Consider the following 14044-nt stretch of genomic DNA (forward strand, 5'->3'; position numbering starts at 1 on the left):
CCATCGGGTTTCTCTTGGTTTGCCAAGTGTTGGGTTGGGTTGGTTGGATTTTTTTTTGGTTTTTCGGTAATTGCTCTGGTTTGAGCCTTGAAGGAAGGTGCTTTTTTCGTTTGGGGTAGGACCACGTGCAGTCGTGCTGCAGCTCGGCTACAGGCGCACAGCCTGCAAGGCAGAAAGGAAATGAAAAGAGCATGAAAGAAATGAGGAATTATAAAATGCCAGCTTTTAACTCAGGGTTGCTTCTTGCTGGAGCACAGCCGCGGACGCGGTGGGGCTGGTGGCCGAGGCAGGCACCCGCGGGGGGATGGGGACGGCCGGCTCAGCCCCCCATGGTCTGGTGGCGGAGATGTGTGTCCTGCTCAGCCACGGCTGCGATTAAAGAGTGACTGATGGTTTGGTAATGTGAAAAACACGGCTCGACCCTTGGTGGAGCAGCATTGATAACACTGTCTGTAAGGGGGAACGGCAAAAGCGCCGTACTCCAGGCAAGGGAAACTTATTTGTCAAACAATTTGTGACTATTCCTTGGGCAGATAATCTTTCTTAATGGCTTATTGGACAAATATTACGGTTTCAGAGCTCCTGAGTCCCTTGGCAGCCTCTGTTTTTCCAGGTCACTTTATCAGTGACTTCGTCCTGGTGCATCACACTGGGGTGGTCCATGTCCCCTGTCCTGTGTCCCCAGCCTCGTGCAGGCAGTGGCCAGGGTGGGCACGACTGTGCTGCTCCCGGGGGGACAGGGCAGCCCGTCCGTGCCTACAGCCTTGCAGCACCGGCGACCACGAGTCCTGCGGGGAAAGCGCTTGCCCGGCACCTGCTCTGCCCTCCCCAGGGACACCCGTGGCTTCCCGCACATCGGAGCCCGCCGCGGCTCACTGGGTCACACCAGCAGCCCCACAGCAGCCCGAGGCCGAGCCCGCTCGCACTCATTCTGCTTAAGCCAAAGAACCGTCCCGCTAGAGCTGACACCAAACCACTGCCCAGCAAGTGTTAGGGAAGAAAAACCCCAAACCAACAAAATCCCAAGCACGGATTTTCTGAGCTGCCGGGGGAGAAGGAGCTGGGGTCAGTGGTGGGCTGGGGGGGATCCAAGCCCCCTCCTTGCTCAGCTCCTCCTGCAGTTGCTGCTCCGACCACCACCAGCCCGTCCCAGCTGTGCCCACTTCGCTTAACTGGGCGCAACAGGTCACTTTTCTCAGCACGTATCACATCAAGCAGAAAGTAAAACCCCCGTCCTATCGCATTAGCAATGCAATTAGTGGCCGTATTAGATGCTGTGTCAGCAGTTTTCCTTCAATCTTTTCATGTGGTTTGATCTTGAATCAAGGGAGCCTGTAATTAGAAGGATTCTACTTACTTGTTATTTTTTTAAACGTAAAAGTTCCCTATTGTGACCTCAAAGAATATCCTTAATTACACTTTGGAGCTGTGCCAAGCCCGTGACGTATGCATGGACTCACAGGACGGGTTGGGTTGGAAGGGACCTTAAAGACCACCCAGTCCCACCCCCCCCCACCATGGGCAGGGACACCTTCCACTAGCGCAGGGTGCTCCAACCCCCATCCAGCCCGGCCTTACCGAATCCTTACTTGCACTGAACACGAACACTCACCGTTACCGCCACTCCTCCAGTTCTGCTTCAGAGCAAGGTTTTATCGGCTGTGCCACGGGCTCGGGCATTTGAGATCAAGGAATTTTTAATCCCCTTTAGAGGGTTTCTCTCATTACCGCTCCTCCAGCCACATTCTGACAAGTCGAGTGTTTACACCTCATTATTTTGAAACGTACACGTGTTCCATGCAATCACGTATGATATACACTCACATTCTGTGGTAATACTTTCAGGCCCACCAATAAACGAGATGACCAGTGACCTCAACGAGGACTCAAACCAGGCTTGGTGAGGCACAACCCCGTGCAAGCGAAGCCGCCCGGTGCCCTCGCTGGGCGCGCGGTCCCGCACCCGGTACCCGGGGGTTTGTCACCGATGGGCGCCCACACGGCGCAGGGCCTGGGGGACAGCGGCCGCCAGGGTCTGCTCCATGGCTCCGCCTGGCAAAGGCCCCCAAAGGCGCTGGTGGCAGGTCACGGGTGCCTGGATGAGGCCGCTTCTCCCGGGGCACCGGGTGGGGGACAAGGGGGCAGGGAGGGTGCTCCTCGGGAGCTCGAGCTGGGAAAGCTTAAATGACAAAAAAAAGGTGAAAAAAGGCATTTGTGGCGTCTTTTCCAACCCAGTCTGAGATTCCATCGTTCTGTTGGGATGGTGTGAACAGAACAAAAATCACAAATTTCAATCTCATGCTGAGTTTCATCAGAATTTTGTGGAAGGCTGAGCCCAAGCAAGCGCTGCCAAGCGAGAGGGAAGGTGCTGCCCCCTTCCCCGTAGCTCCGCACCCCGATCCCCCGGCAGGCAGGAGAGCACCACGTCCCCATTGGGGAAGGCACATGGGGGAGATGCAGAGACCCTGCAACAAAGGGGGTTCTGGTTTGGTACCGCATGTTTCGCCGATCCTTGTGATGTGAATAGTTTTGTAGATGCGAGGGGACAAATCGGGCTTTGGGCGGTGGGTGAAGACCCGTGGTCACTGCTGGGCTCTGCTGGGGCGTGCGCAGGAGAGGGTGAGCTGGTGCGGGAGCCAGAAAGCCGTTATTTTATCTCAATATCTGGTGTATCTCCTTAAAGCATCTCTTCATAATTGTTCCAGAAATAAACACTGTTATCATAAATCCCGTTCCTGTATTGCCTCTGATCCCAACCTACAGCCATCGAGCTCGGGAAGGACCAAAGCGAAATTTATGTAAGCCTTTGTTTTAATTGCAAACAATTCAAAGAAATCATTCCCTGCTGGGAAGTTGGCATTTTATGCCGCTATTAAACCAGATTTTATTATAGCACAGCTCTCACACCGCCATTCAGTGGGGCAAAGGCGTGAGCTGTGTTAAGGAAAAAAATCCAGACGTGTTATTTACTGATGGTTTGAAGATACGACGCTGCTTTTTAGAAACTCAAATGGTCACGTGGCAGGAAAGGAAGAATTTTACTGCAGTTTTTTTGTTCTGGGGCTGCGAGACCTTCCGAGTGCCAAGCATGATGCCGCTAGCACCCCGCCACAGCCACACACGGGTGTTTTCCAGCGTCGCTGATTTAGGAGATACTTCTTCACAAGCTTGGTTAAATTCCGCTTTTGGGAAGTTATGACCTTGCTGTGCTGGGTCCCGTCCCATGGGGCCAAGCTGAACCCCTTCCAGTGGGTTCCCGCAGCCCTTACCCGGGATCAGTGTCCCAACCCCGTCCCCCCAGACCCGCTTTCTGCCCCTCGCTGCTTCGAAAGGCTCCAGGGGGCTCCGCTCACCCCCCAGGGCAGGGCAGGGCATCACACAGCCCCCCAAACCCCTCGGAGAACACAGGGCCCGAAGGATCCCACCCCAAAGGGAGGGTTGAAAGGTGACGGAGGGGCAGCCCCGCAGGGGCGGGCAGCCCCCAGCGCACCCGAGCAGCCCCAGCCCCTGGGGGAGGGGACCCCAGCCACCCTGGGACCCGTTTTGGGTTTTTTCTAAATAAACTTTGTGCCGTTTTTCTCTTCACACCCTCCCTCTGGTGCCCGGCCCCGCTCCCGAGCTGCTCAGAACACCGCGGCACCGACTCCCTGCCGGGACACAGACACCAGGGCTGCGATGGCAAATCCGGCAAGGTTTGGGAAACACCAGTGAGGATTTGCAATGAAATTGTTAATCCAAACTAAACTGCCCCAAATGTTCACGATGGCAGCAACTGGGTTTAACAGAAGTAACTTTCAGCACGAGGCGAATAACGGAACCTCCGTAAAGGGAGTGACTGGGCTCGGGTAACGATCCTTCCCACGGACAGAGCAAGAACTCCACAAAAGCATTTTGGATCCATTTAATGAAAAAAGCAGAATTTTATTATATGGTTTCTGTCCATTATTCGGCATTGCTGTAAATGGCTCACATTTACTGCAACTTCTGTACAGATGTGTGGCTTTGTATTACCAGAACAGCAAATTTAAATGAAAAAATAAATGTTCAACAATTCCACACAAGCTTTTACAGTCCAACAGTTCACTGAGTAGGTGAAAACTACAGACTTGTTACTACAGAATTATTCAGCATGAATAAAAAACTACAACTTTTATTTTTAAACAGGAGTCACTGGTTTAATTTCTTTATGCTGTTTAAAATTACTGTGATAAAAATAATGATTTTTTTTTCTTTTTTTAATAATGCCATACACAGGTATGATACAGGATTTGTCCCCAGCATATATCCTTTGTTTAATATACAAAATAGAATAATGACACGTTGCTGACTCTATGCTGTTATGCGAGTTTGGGTGGAGGTGGGGGATATTTTCATGCACACAGCCTTTCCTCGGAAAACGAGTGCCTCTCGCCGGTGTCGGAGGCCCTAATCCTTCCCTGGAAATTTGGTTCCTATGTGACGTGGATGGCTCAGCAACACCAGGCTGCCGCCGGGGCTCAGGCTAGAGCTCAGCTAGCGTCGGGTACAGGTGAACTTCCCAAACTCTCCCTCTAAGGCTCGACCCCGGAGTCCTCCCTCGCTCAAGTTCGACTATGGGAAACGGGATTTCACTGACGTTCATCCAGGCACTTCCTCCCGTTTTCTACCTCGTTCTGTGCAAATGGCAAGGTCGTTTTTCGGCTTCGGCTGGCACCTCTTCCCAGCCCCCTCCCTCCCCCTTGCAAAGCTCCTCACCCCAGGCCCCCCCTCCCCTCTCCATCCCAGTAAGGCCATTCCCAGCGCTGCCGTGGGCGAGTCCCGCGTGTGTCCTGAGCTGCGGCGCGGCCGTCCCTCGGTCGGATGCATGCACTTTGTGATAAGGCACTGCACAGACGGAGTCAGAGTTCTCCCTGCTTTATCCAGAGTGCAGATACTACCCACTGTTACAAGGACTACGGATACACAGAACACGGACTGCTCACTGCCGACACGAGCACTACGGGTTTGTAACGGTCAATCACAACTCAACAGCATGTACAGGACGATTCTCCTCACGTCACAGTTCCCCCCCCCCCCCCCCCCTTCCCAAATCCATCAACCACGGATGAACACGTAGGCACACAGACAAGGGCCGGGCGCCTCTCCTCCTGTCACCTCTCCTCCTGTCACTGCTTCTTCGCGCTCCCCAGTCACCGTCCCGCGGGCAAACACGTGGAGGTTGGTATCTCGGCACGCCTGCGCCCAGTCCCACCAGCTCAGACCGAGGTGTCCGGGGATGCAGGTTTTACAGACGTTCTCTAGAGCAAGAGCAGCCTCTTCCGAGCTGAAGAGCCCCCCTGACACCGCAGAGCACGGGGCTCCTGCCTGCGCCTCCCAGGGGCCGCGCGAATCGTTCCACCGCGTTGGGTTGGAAGTTGGAATTCAAATACTGACCTGACCTGAACTGTTACAAAATGTACATGTTCTTTACAGAACAAAAAGGAGAGAATTACCTTTTTTTTTTTTTTATTAAAGATGATATTTTACTCCAAAGTACTGAATATAGTATCTTTCTTTAATAGGTATAACATTCAAAAAGAGATTTAAGAAAGGATGAAAATTTAGTTTCCTATTTCACTTGGAAACGAGCTTCTGCTGAACAATAGAAACGCACTAGTGTACTGCCAACAGCCTCTGCTCGGTATTTACATATTGCTGGTACCTGTTTGCCTATTATTGCCAAATTGTGGAGCTGTTTCTGCTGCGCTAGGTGAGGCTGTATATGAAATTAACCCCGTCTGTTCCAAGCTGTGCGTGTGCCTGCACCCAGGCGCACCTCCCCGCCCCACGGCCCCGGCAGCGGAGGTCTGGCTCCGCAGCGAGCCGCCCGCGGTGACCGACCACGCAGACAGGAGCAGTCCACCCGGGCTCCGACTCCAATTGTTACACAGTGATTCGATAAACATAAACCCAACCCTACAAACACCCCCTGAACACAGGTTTTCCTTTCTGAACAGAGTTCGTCTTTGGATCCTGACCACCGATGCCTTCCGCGCTACCTCCAGACACACCACGACTTGTACGGGTTACCGTTCAGCATATTTGTGACCCCTACAAAAAATATAATTACATGTATCATGATAAAGCAATCTGTCATCTAAAAATCATCCTTATTATACACTATACAAGCTATTTTACAATCATTTAATAAATTGCTCTTAAAGCTGCAGTAGCCCTTCCCTTCTTTTCTCGGATCAGCGAATATACTGGTTATACATATTTGAAACTATAACTAAATATAAAAATATATTAGGTTTTGTATTTTATCAGAGGATCTTTCTTGTTTCTCTTACACAAATAAGCTGGCCACTTTGAGTAAAAATCAAATTTTAGAGTGGCATAGTAAATATTTAAATTTTGAGATACAGAAAATCGTTAAGGTGCACGTAGAAAAGGCTACTACAGCTTCTAAACGTTTTAAAATATACTCATCAATGGCAACAAGGAGAAGTTCACAGACCTATGGTAGTTTTATGGCACGCTCGTCATTCAGTATGAAGGGATGCAGCCTTACAAAGACAGAAAGTTGGACGTACGACTCTAAGACCACGAAATCAGTAGCGGAGCTTTCCTGCTCTCCAGGAAAGAGGATGAACCAGCCAGTGGCAGGCGGAGGCGGGAAAACGGGTCTCTAACCGCCCGCGCCGGAGCCGGAGCCTCCCGAGCGAGGGTCAGCCGGCGCCGCCGCTCGGTTTCGCCGCCTGCACGACGGGAAACATCTCACCCACGAGAAGGTTTCTGGGATCGGTACAAGAAAAGAGAACAAAACCAAACCGCTGGGCGTCGTTACACGTGTGCCTCCCAAGTCAATGGTGTTTTTCCACACGTACTTGTACGATGATCGATTTGAGTGTATAGAAAATTCCACACAGAAGTAAACTTTTCTTAAGCTCTGCATATTTTCCTGAAAATTTCCTGATGGGCAGTCAGGACTGATCTTCTTGGCATCAATGCAGCCCATGACTCTCATAGTTATGGCTGTTGCATTATATGCAAAAATCAGGCTTTTTTTTTCCCCCCACATATAAAATAACCTGCTCGTTTACATCCAGTTAGGACTGGGTTAATTTTCTTTGAATCTGCATATCCGACACTTTTGCACATGTAACAAAAGTCTTTGTTTCATTCACAACTATTTGAATTAGATTTGAGAGTGTTCTCCCCCCCACCCTGGCCCTTACAAAATGCCTAATTTTTATGGTCACTTTGACAGTTCAAAGCTATCAGGTTAGAAAAGCCCAACCCATTTTCACACGAATATACTCAATGATTACTGTCTAGAGGTCATTTAGGAAAGCTACGAGCTGCCCCACCTTAAAAAACCAGCTGTACAATAGGCATCTTGAAGTATTACAAAAAAATTATGTAAGAAAAAATGAACAAGCCTCGTTCACGGTATATAAAGTTAAAGGAAATTGCTAAAACCAGACAGTAATAGCTATAAAAGGCACAACTTCCCTTTTCTGATATACACTTGTAAACTTTCTTCAGGTTACATGCATAAACCAAAATGCTACCTTAACTTTAAAAAAAAAATCCAAAACACTTTACTTAAAAAAAAAAAAAAAAAAAAAAAAAAAAAAGCGCCTAGAAAATTGTCTCCAGCCAACTGCAGAAATTAATTAGCAGAATGTTCGTTACACAGATCTTGTCACCGGTGGTTTTGATGCATCCATGGATGTTGCACAAGGGGAGAGACATAATTTCGGACAAGTAAGATTTATTTTCCTTTCCTTTCTCCCCAGTTATTTACCAAACGTGAAATCCGCTGCTTCTATAGCCTAAATCTTGGCCCTCTGTAAACCACATGTAGTGCATAATTACAAAAGGAACACCGCTGCAAGGACAAAATTAACAAGTTCTGTAGGTTTTTTCTTTACAAAAAAAAAAAAGCTATCATTTGACGTTTTCTTAAGGCAACCCTTTTGTATTAAGGCAGTCACTTTTGATGAAACAAGAGCTTCTTGATATTTCCGTTTGAATATTTTGGTATCTGATTGCTGATGATTTCTGCCAACATTTCTGGGAACTCAATACTCATGGATTTATCCAAAAATGTCTGGAAGCAAAAGCTCAGAAGATTCTCAACCACCTACAAGTGATAAAGCAAATCATTACTTTCACACGAACACGCACAGAAGAACTATTAACCGACATCCTTCCTTCCACCCCACTTCTGCCCGGCTCAGGCCCGCTCAGGGCGCAAGGCAGGGCGGACACGCACGCTCCTCCTCCACTGAGCCACGACGTATATTCTGCTTCTGGCGTAAAACGAGTGACGAGACCGGACAAAGTCCCTACAAATACTGAGGAGGTTTTGTACCGATTCCCGCTCTAGTACATAAATAACACACGTGTGGAGGAGCTTCACAAGGTCTTTCCAGGTGCCTGGTACAGTAATAAGGAAAAAAAAAAATAGTCCCGAGGTCTCACAGTTTCCCTGGCCTTAGCCAGCTTAAAGACTACTTGGAACTACCTCCTACTATATGGACAATTTAGAGCACACACCGCTTTCAGAGGCTGAATTCTGAAATCCCCTGCAAAATCAGACTGCTCCTAATACTAAAAGTAGCACCGATGCATTATTTTAACACCATTTCAAACAATACCATAGATTCTTGAATAGTCTGTCTCTGAGATAGTACTGGTTTGAAACGGCACATCTCTGCTACTACTGCAAACCCATCTACCATTTCCGAGTTCCTCCATTTTAAAGCAACATTGTTCTGAAAAACTAAAGAGACTGAAATTTTTATTAATTATAAAATTAACTGCTGCGGAGAACACCGCAAAAACAGCCTGAAAGCACCATGGTCACCTCTTTCAGTTAGACAGCAGGGGAGCATGGCAGCCTCCTCCTCCCCCCGCCCTCCCCCCCAGTATTTATCCCTTTAAATGACAGGATAGAGGGGATTACTGTCACAACCCCGCGCTAATTTATCTGGAACCTCTACAGCGGTCGTTGAAGAACTTACATCATGCATAGAGTCCAGCAGTTTAGTCAGTTGATAAAATCGCTGCCAGTTCTGGCTTGAATTCCCTTCTCTCTTCACTATGGCCTTTCCCAGCTCTTTAATGTACGTCATACGAATTTCTTCAAACAGAGACTGACTCTTCAGGCCTTCCTTCGGAACTGAAACATTGATACGAACCTTTAAGACATTATACATTTCTCTTGCATCAGTTACACAAAAATGACCAAAAGGAAAAGGACTTGGACTTAATGAAATGGCAGCTGAGAGACGAGGAAAGCGAGATGGGTGACTAGCTGGACAAATAGCACAGGGCTGCTGGGAAAAAAACCAACCCAACCCAAAGGTGTCCCAACAAGAAAGAGAGGGAAGGGAGCCTGACCACGGAGGCAACAACACTAAGCCCTGGAAGTGCTTTGATGAAGAACCCCCAGGGCTGGAGCTCCCACGTTCTCGACATCTGGGGAAACATGACGTTGGAAAGATTCTGTAAAAATCCCGCGTGCCGAGGGCAGAGCAAGGCTAGGATCACAGGATAGCTTGGCTCGGAAAGGATCGTGAAAGATCATCTAGTTCCAAGGCTCCTGACATGGATCAAATAACGTGCCCAGGCAAGGCAGCAACGGAGAGACTGGAGAACACGCTGACTGCCCAAGCCAAGAGGCCTCGGGTCTCGGGCAGAGCTTCTTGGAATAGGGATGGGACATCGAGGTAGTGCTGGAGGAGAAGGAGCTGGGGGTTAGAAACCCAAGGCGTGGGGACCAAGGCCTGTATCCAGACCCAAATCCAGGTCAAGCTCCTGTGCCTACATCCTCCTACTAGGATGGTCCTTCTGAAGGCCAAGGACTATTAAGCGACCAGGACAAATCAGGCATAAGGATGGTCCTTAAGGTGCTTGATTTGAAGCCTTTGATCACCTTGGAGAAGTGAATGGAAAGAGCTGAGGATAATGGAAGAGAGCTGAGACAAAGCTGACTGAAAGCAAGAGAGCTTTGAAGAAAGAGGCCACTGAAGCACACTCCCTCCCCTAAAATACCCAACCCTCGCTATGCTGTCAGCATCTGTGAGATGTTGGGAGTGAAGCATCTTGTCTGCCTTGTCTGCACAGGAGATGACAACACATCAACTGTTGCTTCAATAATTTAAATGGAAAAGGTCTGTGAGCTACACGTCTACACCCGCGTGGGATTCCTGTTTCACTCCTCCTCCTCTTCCTCTTCTCTTGGAAAACTTACACAGAAACACAATAAACAAAAATTAAAATTGCCAAGTCATGGATTAAAAAGCTAAATGAATTTCAGCTCTTCAATTTTCAGAAGTTCCACAGCGTACCACTTACACAATGTATGTGCTGGAAAAGAAATGCAAAAATACATTGTCTTTTACTGCGAACACAGCAAAGAGGCTTTCCGCTGGTTCGCACTGGTGCTCGCCACACCTCACTGGTGAATGGGCTCAGTTTTACGAGGGTTGCCTCTTCACAGTTTCTGCCATGGAAACGCCTTTAAGGAAATTTCCAGTTCCCGTAAGGAAAGTTGGCCTGAACCACATCCAAAACACTTGAGGAATTTTCAGGAGAGATTTCAGAAACTGCTTTAAATCTGCAGTTTTGGGGAAGTTTCAAGTTCCTACAAAGCCCGGGGCAGTGTGGAGCTGAAAGTTTCCTCTCAAAAGAGCCCTTGTCCCAGTTCTGGGCTTGGCAGGCGAGGCTGCGTGGGGGGAACTGGTCACGACGGCGCGCGGCACCCGACACCTCCCCTGCCCGCCCGCACCCACCACCCCGGGCTTCGCTGGGCTGCACAGCCCTCCCGCTTCCATCAGGGCAAAGCCCAAAGCTAGCAAGTTCTCATTTGTCTCTCAGAACTCATGCTATTATTCACCAGAAATATTGAAGATAAGGAATGTTTGAGCCCTCAGTGTAACGGACTGTCTAAAATTTTTAGAACTACGTATTTTTGACGATGTAGAAATACCGTGCTGCAAAATCTTTACTTGCATTGTTGCTCTCACTGAGAGGTTTAAAGCGTGCTGGTATACCTGTCGCTGCACTAAACCAAAAATAATCTCCTGTGAAGCAGCAGCAGCAGCGGCTCCAGGAAAGCTACAGCTGCTGCCTTGCAGCTTGCTCAGTCCTGCGGGTAGCGGGTGGGTGATGGCCACGGACGGGATGTCCCCAGGACAGGCACGGCCTGTGACTGCTCAGACAGGCCTCGTCGGGCATGGCGGGGCACCCAGCTCACCCCTACACACACACACACACGTTATTCACTGCCGAGTCCCGGGACTGCCACGGAGGCAGGGCTGCAGCTGAGCTACAGCGCTGCTGCACACAGGGAGGAAAAACCCACCGGGTACCAGTGGGTGTGAGCACGGGGCAAAACCAGTGCTGGACGTGCTTCATACTGGTGTGTTCTGCGTATTCCAAAAAGGACTATTTTGACACTGACGTTTCATGCAGCACAGACAACAGAATTTTACTAAGCTGTGACTTGTTTTAACCACAGCATATCCTAGCAGAGACACAAAAACCATCATGTTGTACATTAGATACTAGACAGATTAGAGAGATGTATCTAATGTGCCAGAGCTACCTTATGATATCGACTGTAAAGCCACCATATACTTTTTAGGTGTAAACGTAAAAAGCTGTAGTTGTATTTAACAATTTTAAAGTAAGTTTTGGGGGAGTTTGACAACTTTTAGGGTGGCAAAATGCTTCACCAGATCAGAACTTCCTCACAGGTGGTGGTGATTTTGGTTTTGTTGTTGTTTTGTTTGGGGGGTTTTTTGGTTTGCTCGAGTGTTGGTTTATTATTTTATGCGCACAAAGTCATAGCTTTGCCCATTTCTTTAGGTCCTGAGCTCCTCAGCCAGTATGTGATTTATATATTTTTGAAGAATTTCAAACTACAATTTTGAGTTAGGCCCCTCTGTTGGACTCGGGAAGTTCTGAACACGATCCGTAACACCTTAGCATGAACGTCTTCTATCTGCTAAAAGCAGAATTTCCTTCACTAACCCGTTTGATCAGGTGCCAAGCACAACATTTTGACTTTTCCTTGCTATCAGATACCTAAACATAATTTTAAGTTACACACGAACAGTCATAATGCTGGTGAGTTGAACTTACGCTGTTCACACAGGTATTTAACTAGTCACCTACCTGTAGAGAGGAGAAGCAACGTCTTCATGCAGAGATACTCTTCATACGAGACTTGAAGCCGTGAGAGCTCTCGAGCAACCATGAGCATGTGTTTGCATTGTTCATACATACAGGGTAGATTCATTCTCTGCCTGAGAAACAAGAGTACAGAAGTTAGTTAAATGTCTAGCTAGCTAAAAATTCTGAGTTTTTCCACGCTTCATTCAAGAGCAGCAGAGGGGGGTTGCAGAGGCAGATGACAGGCCAGCACACGATCCACCTCGCAGCAAACCAATCTTTGGTTTTCTCAGTGAACCCACTCAGGGCGATCGCCTGCACCCAGCGGCCGGGCCAGCACTGCAGCACGAGGGGCGCACGGCGTATGACACGCCAGCGGTGTGACGGAAGCCCGTCTTTACCAAGGACACAACGGTTCATCACAAACTCGACACAAAAATCAAGTTCAGGCACTGTGTGACAACCCTCTTGAAGTCTGGCAGTCCCAAGGTATTTAATCCACCTAGAGAAACACGGTGGTACACTCTACTAAGAGATGAGATGAGATTTCAGCACCTTTGAGAAGCCCACCTAAATGTAACATGCACTTGCTCACTAGTGATAGCATCAACTTGCCGTAACTTCTTGATTTTCAAAGTGACTTTATACTTCTCTCCTTCCTTTTACATTCTTAAGAAGATGCCTAGCACTGCACTTAAAGGTTGTTACCTTTATACAGCACAATGTTTCTACCCATAAATGGAAAGTTTGGCAACCAAAGGAAAATCCTGGGAAGTGCTTACTTCAAATCAGAGTGACAAACATTATGTATTTATAAATTATTATTATTTTTTTCCTATTTTAATGAAACCCTGCATCAGGACAGGAACTCCCTATTTAGTCCCTCACCTGACACAACAATCCTGTTTACAGGTGCTTTTATAGCTGGGTACTGTGAATACTGCAGGACTGCAGTTTTGGGTGGGAAATAAAAAAACCCCACATTAATTCCGAAGAGCATAAGAGAGATTTCTGCTTTTCCATTTAAATTTTGGAGAGAAGACAGACAGGCAAAATAGTGCATTTCAAACGCAATGACTATACAATCTCTCTACAGTGATGCCCGCAATTTATTTTTCATTAATGATGCATCATCTTTTGTAAGACACCACCTATTCAATATTATCATCTAAACAAAGACAGACAGAAAATTGAATCCCAGTATAAATTAAGAGTAAGATTTGGTTACGAGACTACACCAATTTGTCCAAAGCTGCTAACATTTCTCGGTACTCCCTCTCTTAGCCCTACAAGAGAGTTGTAACATGTACCCTCGCAAGCATCCTCAGAAACCCTAAGTGAAAGCAAGAAGAAACACGCACCTTTCTTAAGGTGCAAAATCCTGAGAATAACAGGAGTTCAGATGAAAGACAGAAAGCAACACAAGCCACCGAAACGGTATTAAACCCCAATGAAGTACCAGTCTAAACCCCCATCCTGTCCAAATGAAGGATAATTCCTCCTGAGCGCAACAGGCTCACGCGTGGCACTGCCTCGCACAAACGGCATCCACAGCTGCGCGAGCACCAGCCTCGGAGCACCGGCGCGACGGGGCCTTCCAGAGCCAAGGAGGAACAGGGAGAATGCAAAGCAGCTGCCAGGTTATGCTGCATGAAACAGAGTGAGTGTGAGCTGTTCGGCTGTAGGGTGTTTCTCAGGGCATTTGACACAAAGCCACTATTTGCCCGCCTGGCAAATCTTCTCCTCACCCCTCTGGGTGGTATCAAAGGGCATCTGACATATTTCAGATTGAGCAATTCAAACGCATTCTGTAACAGGGCTCAGCAGTTTTCCTCATGTAAAACTATTACCATTTCTGGGCAGAAGGTTAAAACAAACATTTATGAAATGGGTC

General features: G+C 48.1%; 1 protein-coding gene and 1 long non-coding RNA gene across 3 annotated transcripts in view; both read right to left on the bottom strand.

Annotated features, from left to right (window-relative positions):
• Positions 1 to 5467: 5467 nt before the first annotated feature.
• Positions 5468 to 7574, bottom strand: LOC147414810 (uncharacterized). Its single transcript, XR_015183816.1, has 2 exons — positions 6479 to 7574; positions 5468 to 6069 (listed from the first exon to the last, which is right to left on the bottom strand). It is a non-coding gene; the product is annotated as an uncharacterized LOC147414810 (long non-coding RNA).
• Positions 7575 to 7721: 147 nt separating this feature from the next.
• NR3C1 (nuclear receptor subfamily 3 group C member 1) overlaps positions 7722 to 14044 on the bottom strand; it is a 69515-nt gene continuing 63192 nt past the window's right edge. For both annotated transcript variants that reach the window (XM_086470975.1, XM_086470974.1), the window contains exons 7-9: positions 12154 to 12284; positions 8994 to 9151; positions 7722 to 8110 (exon numbers count right to left, since the gene is read on the bottom strand). In XM_086470975.1, coding sequence (XP_086327101.1) covers positions 7958 to 8110; positions 8994 to 9151; positions 12154 to 12284 — 442 coding nt within the window. In that variant the 3' untranslated portion in view covers positions 7722 to 7957. The remainder of the gene's footprint in view (positions 8111 to 8993; positions 9152 to 12153; positions 12285 to 14044) is intronic.

The sequence above is a fragment of the Leptosomus discolor genome, chromosome 10, assembly GCF_034619465.1.
Source record: "Leptosomus discolor isolate bLepDis1 chromosome 10, bLepDis1.hap2, whole genome shotgun sequence".
Classification (NCBI taxonomy): domain Eukaryota; kingdom Metazoa; phylum Chordata; class Aves; order Leptosomiformes; family Leptosomidae; genus Leptosomus; species Leptosomus discolor.